This window comes from Elephantulus edwardii, unplaced genomic scaffold, assembly GCF_000299155.1.
Source record: "Elephantulus edwardii isolate Elephantulus edwardi_28Jun2011 unplaced genomic scaffold, EleEdw1.0 scaffold00121, whole genome shotgun sequence".
Classification (NCBI taxonomy): domain Eukaryota; kingdom Metazoa; phylum Chordata; class Mammalia; order Macroscelidea; family Macroscelididae; genus Elephantulus; species Elephantulus edwardii.
The window spans coordinates 1,902,219-1,912,848 of record NW_006399871.1 but is presented as its reverse complement, the minus strand read 5'-3'; the positions used below and the strand labels follow the sequence as shown (position 1 = coordinate 1,912,848).

At 48.2% G+C, this 10,630-nt stretch overlaps 2 protein-coding genes across 2 annotated transcripts in view; both read right to left on the bottom strand.

Moving 5' to 3' along the window:
• PRKAR2A (protein kinase, cAMP-dependent, regulatory, type II, alpha) overlaps nt 1–241 on the bottom strand; it is a 76,291-nt gene extending 76,050 nt beyond the window's left edge. The window contains exon 1 of the mRNA XM_006892929.1: nt 1–241. Within this exon, the coding sequence (XP_006892991.1) occupies nt 1–241 (241 nt within the window).
• Nucleotides 242–6,884: 6,643 nt separating this feature from the next.
• SLC25A20 (solute carrier family 25 (carnitine/acylcarnitine translocase), member 20) overlaps nt 6,885–10,630 on the bottom strand; it is a 22,962-nt gene continuing 19,216 nt past the window's right edge. The window contains exons 5-9 of the mRNA XM_006892928.1: nt 9,542–9,659; nt 8,720–8,792; nt 8,258–8,367; nt 7,655–7,779; nt 6,885–7,117 (exon numbers count right to left, since the gene is read on the bottom strand). Of these exons, the coding sequence (XP_006892990.1) occupies nt 7,055–7,117; nt 7,655–7,779; nt 8,258–8,367; nt 8,720–8,792; nt 9,542–9,659 (489 nt within the window). The 3' untranslated portion in view covers nt 6,885–7,054. The remainder of the gene's footprint in view (nt 7,118–7,654; nt 7,780–8,257; nt 8,368–8,719; nt 8,793–9,541; nt 9,660–10,630) is intronic.

The window sequence follows — 10,630 nt, the reverse complement described above, 5'->3', positions numbered from 1 at the left end:
CTTCATCTTCCTCTGATTCGTCGTCCGCGTCGGCGACAGGTTCGGGGCTGGGCTCTGACCCGTAGGAAAGGCGAGTAGGGGCGGCGGCGGGCGGGACGGGGGCCAGGCGGCGGGCCTCACGCAGGCGGCTGAAATAATCTACCGCGAATTCGACAAGGTCGGGCGGCTGCTGCCGCAGCACCTCCACCGTGTAGCCCTGCAGCAGCTCGGTGAGCCCGGGCGGGATCTGAATGTGGCTCATGCCGGCGGTGGCCGCGGGGACAGGAGGGTATGGGCCGCCGGCGGCCACGGCTTCCCGCGCTCCCTGACGCCGGCCTCTCACCCGGCGGTCGCACGGTCTCACGCGCGGCCCCGGCCCGGCCTTCTTTCCACCGCGCCGCGCTTCGGCCGGGTTTGCGTTTCCGGGCCGCGCGATCCTGCGCGAGCTCCGCCGGCCTGGAACCGCCGCCGCTGCCGCCGCCGCCGCTGTCAGTTGGCCGCCGCCGCCACCGCGGAGATCGAGGGGCGGACAGGCAGGCGGGAGGGCGGGACGGGCGGGGCCGGAGCCCAGGTTGTGACGCACGCGGCCGCGGGCGTGCGCGCCCCCGCCGAGCGCCGTCCCCCAGTGCGCGTGCGCCGCTGGACTGCCGCGGTCCCTGGGCAGCCAAGGGTCACGGTGGGGGTAGGTCTCCTGCAGCTGTCTCTTGGCTAGGGGCCCTCGTTATGGTCTACAGTCAGCTGGGGTGCTGGCTAATGCCTCTCACCCAGTCATGAAACCTTTTCTTTTTCAACACATGCTAAGCGCCTCCAGTTTGCTTACTGGGCCGCAGGGTTACGACATAGGACCATGGCAATATGTGGCTCCCAGTATGACATAGAATAATCAAAACCACTCTAGCAGATGGTATTAGACCTGACTTTGAAGCCTGTATAGGAGCCGGCCATAAGAACTTCTAAAGAAAAGTCACTTGAGCACTTGGAGGGCTGCAAGATCAAAAGCCTGGCCAGAGCAGGACCATGCAAGCTGAAATGGTCGCTGACTTCAGAAGCCTAGCAGAAGTGCTTGGAAATGTCATTGGGAGTTTCAGTATGATATCAGTTTGGGACCTATCAACATCTACTGTCGTCGAGTTGATACCAACTCATAGAGATCCTATAGAGTAGAACTGGCCAACAGGATTTAAACTATATCCTCCCTTCTCTTTCTACCACGGAGTGGTTTAGCCCTCTCCACCACCCCGGTTCTTTTTGGAACTTGTCATTATGTGCTGCTGAGCCGGAACCAATCCATAGCTGACCCACCAGCCAGGTTTTTAGAGGCAATTAATTGCAAGGGAGGAGATTGCCCATCTCTCCCGATGAGCTGTGTGCATTAGGGATTGCACCGCGGCTTCTTTACCACTAGGCCACCAGCTCTGGTGGAGCTGCCCTTCAATCCTGAAGGCACACAGTTGAAGGCCACTGGCGGCCTTTTGGGAGGATAGAAAATCTCTCTGTGGTTAGCTGCCTCTGAAAATCAGCCAGAGGGGCACACAACAACACAAGAGCTTAACTAATCAAAGCCCAAAGCAAGACAGACCGTCTGCAGCAGCTTCTTCTCTTGACCAGTCTCTCCAGGGTCTCAGATCTAGGACTACACATGTATCCCCACCCGGCACCTACCCCAGGTCATTGGCTATCACTGCTTGATGGAGTTGAGAAGACCACGAGGCACTGTATTCTTTTGCTCCTGGGGAGGGAGCTTAAATAAAACTGGAGAGGCTATTTTCCAATTTGTCCCTCTCCATTATGATGATTGGAAAGTAACAGGGGGGAAAAAAGTTAATTCCTTCCTGGGATATCCATGCCACAACCTAGGTGTTAACCAAAGGCCCAGTGGGCCTAGGATGGAGTCCTCCCTCTCTTACATGGCTCAGCCAGAAAGTGACTAACTGTAAGCTTGGGAACCTGAAGGGCATTGGGGATGGTTAAGCTCCACCTGGTAATTATCCAATACTAATTAAAATTCTCACTAACACCTCCCATACTGGCTTGGCATACACCCAGGAGATGAGTGCTGCTGGGAATTGAGCTCCTGGCAGCAGGAGGCCCCAATCCCCGCTGGTGCAGAGGCCAGCTCAGGATCTAGGCCAGGTAGCCCTGTGATTCCAAACAGCAGTTTCTCCCTGGACAAGCGCCTTGACCCCTGGGAGGAATCTTGGGTCATTAACTTTGTGAGGGAAAGACAATATCTGATGTGTTCTCTGTTGGGTTTTTATTGCAGTCTTGGAGTCTTACCAAATGAATGAACGATGCATTTATACATGGCAGGGAAAAGTCACTGAAGCTGCCCTTTTAACATTGCAGTCTTAGCACTGTAACCTTCTGCTGCAAAACTCTGCTACTGCTCTCAAAGTATGAATACCTCACGAAGGATGGGCAGTGAAGAATTGGAGGAGCCAAGATGGTCCTTTTAGGAGTCAGCCCTTGACTGTGATACCCAGGAAATCTGCATGTGTGACCCACTGTACCACCATCCCTGGGGATTTGTCCCTTGTCAAGCAATCCTACAGCCAACCTTTTGGAAAGGCAAATTCACAATTCCGCTTTCTAGTTTGCCTATGTCAGGTAAGACTCCAACCTCAATTATAAAATAGAGAAAACTGTGATAAAAGAAGAGAGGTTACTCCAAGCCAAGTACCAGAATACATCCACCCAGTCACTCCAAGAAGCAGGCCCATCATCTATCTGGTCGTGCTCTGATGTTTCAGCTTGGCCATCCATCCACAGAGGAATTAAAGGCCACTGGCGAAAGCAGGTTATCAAAAATTATGAGGATGGGGCATGACAGTGCAGGGTCCACTGTTCATAGAGCTGTTGTGAGTCGTAGTCAACTTGATGGTACCCAACAACAACAAAGAAAGCAGGTAACCCCATGACTTCTCACCTGTCTCCATAGACTAATAATCTTAGATTCAGAGGAAGGATAGATAGCCAACCTCCAGGCCTCACTTGGTCCCTTCTCCTGGATCTCCTGAGCTAGAATCATCTCTGTCCATTCTAGGCAAAACCTCAGTGGATTCCCAAGAGCCCTCATGTATATTCAGTTGAGCTGGTCAAGAAAGAAAGCCCTGGATCAGGAGCAAACACCAGGCGCCTGAACTTCGGTTCCTCCATCCTTACCTCCTGGACTGCTTGCATTCAACCTTGTCCAGCTGCATCACTGGAAATTACCATGGCAACCAAACCTACAGTCAGCCAATAGCTGAGAAACAGATGCCAACAGCAAGTAACAGTGAATGGAAAAGACCAGGAGCCCAAAACCTTCAATAACAAGATAAATACAGCGGTGATGGTAGAGAAGAGGCAGTCCCAAAGCCCTAAGGGGTCCTCCACTACCAATAAGCATCAACACCTTGCACGAACTGTCACACCACCAGCCACTGGCATGTGGGGCCGAGTCTGAGACTTTAAACCACAGATGCAGAGTAACCCCAGAAAGGTCATGTTTAGCATGATAGCAGTGGATCACAGTGAAAATGAAGATAGTTAGGGTTCCAACAGCTGTTTCTGATGAAAAGATAATTTCTTGTACTCTTTTATAATTAAACAAAGCCTCCCTTCTCTTTCTAGAAAGCAAGCCAAAATTCTGTACTCTGTTCTGGGTCTAGGCCCCCTGTGTCCTCTCTGATGCTCCTCCCTGCTGAAGGAACTCAGGTCCATTTGGAACACCCCTTTTCCTTGCCCAAAGGAGCCCCTCCTTTCAGCCACTCCAGCCTCACATCTCCTGAGACCTGCTGGTCACTTGACCACTTCTGAGTGCCAGTCGTCCCTCCCAGCTGACTTAGTGCTTAAACTTAAGAGTACCATTTTCAACTTCATCTTCAAAGTGTTCATAAGCTTCCAGTGGACAGAAGGGGTTGGAGAAGGGAGTTGTATTTTCTCTGCCCTCACCCAGGTTCTCTTTCAGCCTCCACAGGCCCTCCCCATGATCCCACTGCCTTTGGTCCAAGTGTCCATTTTCCAGGTAGCAGTTTATTTACAAACATTTGCTTCTGCACCTGTGAGCCAACCCTCTTCCCTGGATACGGTGTTCTGAGAAATGTCAAAACTGGATAACTGAGGGGCTGCTGCCTTTGCCACCTGAGGGCAAAAACAGAACCTGAGAATAAGTGGGAGCCTGCCTGGGGAGCCACAGGCCTATACACTAAGCACACAGAGAAGGCATAAAGGAAATGCTGGGGCCTCCCTAGAGCTTGTTGGAACTCTGTGTGCCTCCCTGGGCCTGATTCACAGGCAAATGCATGGGTTTTGATCCTCTGGAAGAGACAGGCTTCCTGGTGTTTAGGTCAGGTAGCCCCTAACAACTTCTAATAGCATCACAGGTCTTCATCAGGCCTCTGGATGCCCAGACTCTAGTACTCCTGTTAACAATGCCCTTGGCAGATCAATTCCTCAATCCAAACCTTACCTTCCACATCTGTAAAATGAGGGTTAAAACCCCTGCCCATTAAATTTTCAGTTAAGTGAACATAATCGGATGAGAAAAGTAAGCAATGTGGAGATTAGAAATGGTTATCTGCATGGAAGAAACTCTGAGGTGGAGATTATAGGGCCTGATTACAGAAATGGCCCTACTTTGCTTCTGTCAGGCTGTTGTTTCAAACTCTTCTCTTCAGTTGCTCACCTTTGCTTCAGTTTTATCCTTCTTTGTACCTGGATGAGGCTGTTAACACTAGTTGGCTATTTTAACAATCACCCTCTGGCTTCAATTGAAGGCTGTGACATTCAGAGAAATTGCTGAGGAGGGCCCTGATATTTCCCCTCTCCCTGACACACACTCAGCTCCCATAGAGGAGAGAAGAGATATATATCAGGAACAGGTGGCATTTCAAAGTGCATCATGAAAAGGAAGCACCAGCCAGAGGGAGTTACTCACCATCTGCTCGGCTTCCTTCACAAATATGCCTCCAGGGGCTTCCCTATTTGACTTAACATCTTTGAACACCCCAAAGAGTAAAAGAATCTACCACCACTAACATCAAGGAACCAAACCACTCTGTTAAAAGGAAGATGTTTCAAAGGGCAAATTTTCTAGAAGCAAAGATTTTAAAAGGGATCCTGGGCCATGAGAAAAGGCTGACATTTGGCTGGAATGCAAATGTACTCACAAGGGATTTGGGGCAAAGGCCAATATTTCACCACAGTCTGAGGTCTGGGTAGTGCCAAGAAGAGCTTCAGAAAAGCCCTATGTGTGGTCATCTCCAAATTAGAGATTAAACAAGACATTTCCCACCCCCAACTCCCGCCATCCCAGCATTGGAGGGGACAGGCTTAACACTAGTTTAACATTCCCAGAGGGCATACAATCTTCATCTTTAAAAATTGGTATTGAGTACTTGATCATTATTCCAGTTGGATTAGAAATATCTAGAAGTATCTGTTTAGGAATAAAGCCACCTTCCTTAAACCCCCAAATCTTCAGTTTCCCACACTCTCAGTTCCCTTTGCTTATTCACAGAGTGATGGTTCTAAAGTGCAAGAAAAAGGATCTCTTATACTTGGTGCATGTGGCTGCAATGAGATGGGAAGTGCCAGCAAAACTGTAACAGCCAGCCAAATGAGACAGTGCCAGCTGTAGTGGCCTCAGCATACCCTTCCCTTCACCAGACGAGGACAGCCTGGCTTAGGACTCTCCACTCTGACCATACCTGGATGTACCATTGGCCTGATTAGGAAAGCCAAGATGCTGTCAGATCACATGGTGACCCCCTCCCTCCCAGCCCACATGAACAACCTAGGAGTGCTTCGATCCTTTTAGGAGAAGAGACTCTCCATTTGTTAGCACAAAGAATCAAGAGGCTCAGTGCAGAGAGAGAAATGAATGAGGGTGTGGGTGACATACTAGGCTTTGTTATAATCACATCAACCCACTCTACCCAGCCTCCCTCCTGCAGCAGGGACTGGGGCTGTCACAGAAGGCTTGACTTCCTCCTCTTCTGGTGGAGCCCCTCCCTGAGGCTCCCAAGGAAGGAGGATAGATATCTGACTCCCATTACCAAAGTCGCAGGCTGCCTACTGAAATGGCCCAGAATCAAAAGAAAAAATCATCACACACTGCAAAAATTAGAAACAATATTTATTGCTTCCTGTTAAGATTGAGTGCTCTCATGAGAGGAGAGTGTGCAAAAGGAACCTTCTTACACCTTCTTTCTCACTTATCCCAGCAAGCTGGGGCTATCTATTCAAAACTGTTCTTGCTATACAGTAGGGGAAGCTCTCAAGTTTTTCCTGGGATATCAGGATGCTCTAGTTTTACTTCTTGATTACTTGCATACATAAAGAAACCAAAACCCAATTGCTGATGGGCTACTGCCCATAGGTACTCGTGCCCAGTCCACAGGGCCAGACATGTGGACCTCATGTCCACATTTCCGTATGCAGCTCAAGATTAGATGGTACCCTATAAATCAAAGAAGAACCCAGCAGGTCAAAAACATGCATAGTGCTGCCAGTGAGAGGCCAAGATTCTCTCTTTGATGAGGAGCATGTTGGATGCATTAAGGCCAACAATCAAGAGGTAGGTGGCATGGCATTCTGGCTATAGGGGAAACTGGTCCAGAAGCTACTGACTTGTATATTTAAATCTTCTTTCGAGCTGTCAAGAAAATCCTCTTTTAAAATCCTCTTTTAAACTGACAAGAGTAAATTCAAGTTTCAAAATGGCATACCTAGGGGAGCTCTGGTGGCCTAGTGGCAAGGAACTGCAACTACAATCCCAGAGGCACACGGTTCGAATCCACCAGATGCTCTGCCGGGGAAGGAGGGACAACCTCCTCCTGTACCAGTCAGATCTGATTTGATGGTACACGCACACAAAAATTAAAAAACAAACAAAACAAAACAAAACAAAAAAATGGCATACCAAGTTGTATGAGGCAGATGATGTCATTAAGGCAACTGTTTCACCAAATTCACACACAGAGCTCTGATCCCATCATCCCATCCCCTCACCCTTTGGGACTGCCCAGTCCTGCCCACTGTTTCTCCTCAGCAAACAGCTCCAGCATCCAGAAGCCTTGAGAAGCCTTCAGCTTTATAAGTTGGGTGTGGCCCAATTAAGGAACTTCATGGCAACTTCAAAGCCAAGGAAGCAGGCCTGAGAAGAGATTGGGGGGAAAGACAAAATCCATGTCATGTCAGGACAGAACTCCTCTGGAACCCCAACTCTTCACTCTCATTTCGAGAAAGGGACGAAAATACTTGTTCCACTACAATCAACTTCTAATAACAAAGTCAATAATCAAGTTCCCTCACATCAGAGAACGCCCCCTGATAATTTGAAAAAATAACTAAGTAAGGATGTTCCGGTTTTGAGCAGGGTTTTTGGGAAGACAGGGTCCTCAAACTAAAAACCAAACCCACTGCAGTCAATTCCAGTGCATGTTGGCAGACCACAGAGCAGAGTAGAAGTGCCCTATTGGATTTCCAAGGCTATGTATCTTTTTGGAAGCCGACTGCCACAGCTTCTCCCACAGAGTTACTCCAACTACTGATTTATCCGTTCGCAACCAAATTCTTTAACCGCTGCATCACAGACCCTTAAGCCAGCCAGTGCCAGGAGGCAGCAGAAGCCAACCGACCTGCTCCTTGTTCTGAGCCCTGAAGAGAAATAAAGCCCCTGCCAATCACTTACCGCATTGGCCGGGAAGGCTCGGATCATGACTGCAGTGAAGCCTTTGTATAAGGACGCGATGCCTTCATTCCGGATTAGCTCCCGGAGCACATCTCTGAATCCGTTAGGATATTTCCCAGGAGGGGCTGCAGGGCAGAATCCAATTGTTAAAGGACTTCCATGAGTTTGCTGAGCTGACCATGAGGACCCCCAAGGGGATTAGCTTAAAGTCAAGTCTTCCCACAGGCTTGCAGCACAGGAAAGAAGGCACCTTGTGGGTCACCCTTGAATTAAACCATAGACAACACAGTATATGTTGGATCTTATCAGGCACAAATGCTTGGATTATCAGTGTCCACAGTCCAGAGAAGGGATGAAGAATGAAACAACCTTTCCACTCAAGTGAAAAAGGAAGAGTAGATAGGATATATCTGACTTATTGTGTAGTTAGACTGATAGGAAAATTAGTCTATGATCCCAAGAATGTCATATGGGCCAGAGAGGTACTGGTTTCTGCATGGACAAGGATCACCATTCTCCACCCAGTAACCCAATTCTTAGAAGCTCAGTACTCCTGGGGCAGCCAATTGTGGGACCCACTCCACCTCACTACCAAACACTTACCAGTCTGGAAACGGGACTTGAGCACATCTGGAGGAATAGCCACTGCCCAGTTGAATATCCCTGCAATGCCACCAGCCAACAGGATCCGTGGTGCACTGAGCTCACTGACACTGCAGAACACCAATCACAGTCCCAGTCAGACAAAGGCTGTGGAAAGGTTCTGATGGTCCCTCCTCTTAGGCCAGAAAAGGCAGTTACAGAGGCAAGACAGAAAAACAGGCTGGAGGGAGGAAGGTCGAGGTTACGGCTCCCACGACATAGCAAACTTGGAGGCAGTTTCATATACCTATTTCTTAGACTTGCTCCACTGGCTGAGGCATAGGCTGGGCAGTGTTAGCTAGAGCTCATGTGAGCAGTCATGAGAGGAAAGTGGATCCAGCACCAAGAGCATGTCCTACTTCTGCTGTCAGACGCACCCACAGAAAAGGACAATTCCCCCATAAATGTATTTCTTCTACCCACCTCTTTCCTTCTGGAGTAAAAATATTTTTCAACCATTCATATGTCATAAAATACATTCCACTGGCTGGAACATCTGTTAGTAGGAAAAAAGAAAAAAAAAGAGTGATGAATTAAAGGATATTTTAAAAAAATCTCCATAGATTTCCTGAACTCAGAAGAACTGAAGTTGACATTGGACCCTTCTAGGTTTCCTGAGAAGTTCCTCAAGCAGCCACTTGCTATTTGCAATAACTACTCTGCAGTTATCAGATGATGCATTGGGGTGAGCACTCACGTGAGCAAGCGCAAATACACATGACACGTAATTTCATCTTCTGCGTCCCCTCTGAGTGGGTCCTGCTGCCATTTCCATGCAAGAGCACAGTGTAAGCACAAAACACATGGCATCATTTCTTCTAAAAGGATTCCTCGTATGGGACCCACTGACCTGCCCATTCCAGTTATTATATAGCGGTGCACGTGGGAGGCATCCAAGTTGCCATCAACGAACAAAAGCAGGGCTGTAGTTCTCTCTCACACACTGACCCCAGCAGGAGATGCCTCTCAAAACCAGAGAAGGTGTTCGTAAGTCCTCTTCTTCTACTCTTCCCTCCAGCCTCAATTTCCATCTCCTTGCCACTACTGCTGCCATGGCTTCTACCCTTGAGGGTCTGTCTACAGGCTAGCTTCACAAAGGGTGCATGACTCACCCAACCCAGGCTCATCACCCACACTGCCGGTCTTGCCAGAGCTATGGGATGTATGGTATAGAGGCCAACCAAGTGATCCAGGCAAGGGTCTCTCTGTGACAGACTCTCGCAGGATGAGGGCTTCAAAAGTTACCTCGCATGAGGGTGAGCACAGTGCCCTTGTAGATGCCACGAATGCCAGATTCTTTGTACAGTTTCTTTGCACAGTCCAAGGTACCAGTGTACTTGGTTTCTCCTGAAGAAGCCTGAATCTGGGAGGGAGAAATGGGGTATTAAGCCAGAATAAGCTATGTCTGAGTCAACACATCCAACAGATTATAGCAAACAATCAAATAAGCATGGAAGTGGTCATTATATATTATTGTTGTTGTGTACTGTTGAATCAGAGCCAACTCATAGCTGACTCTCCAGAGGGTTTTCAGTGGCAGTAAATCACACTGGAGGAGAATGACCATACTACCTGCCTTCTTGGGTTGGCCGGGCAGCTCCTTAACACTGGGCCACCCACCAGAGCTCCCTCATTATATATTAGACCTCCTATAAATGAAGGTCTTCACTGTCAAATTGATAAATATTTGGAACATGAGATATTGTGGAAGTCATGAAGTATAGCTGGGTAGAAGTATCACAAAATACAGACACTCCAACTAACGGGGGGAAAAGCAGTAAAAGAGGAAATAATACACAAGAAAATATTTGAAATACAAAAGCATTCACAAATATGGTGCAACCACTGTGGAAGGCAGTGTGGCACTTTCTCAAAAAGTTGCAAAGAGAGACACCATTTGACCCAGAAATTCCACTACTGGGAATATACCCGAAAGAGACCATAACTGCCACCCAAGCAGATATATGCACACCCATGTTTATCGCGGCTTTATTCACAATGGCAAGGAGTTGAAAACAACCTAAGTGCCCATCAACAAACAAATGGATAGAGAAGCTGTGGTATATTCACACAATGGAATACTATGCTGCATTGAAAACAAGGAACTCATGCAATATTATTCAAAATGGGTGACACTGGAGGACATTATGCTAAGTGAAATATCTCAGTCACAAAAGGACAAATACTGCATGGTGCCACTGTTGTAAACCAGGACTGACTTTGGGGTTGGGGGAAGACTGAGAACGATGCGATAAATAATGTATACTGCATTGAAACAGACGAGGGAGAAAACTGTTTAAATGGGATATGTGATAGGTATTTTTGTCATGACAG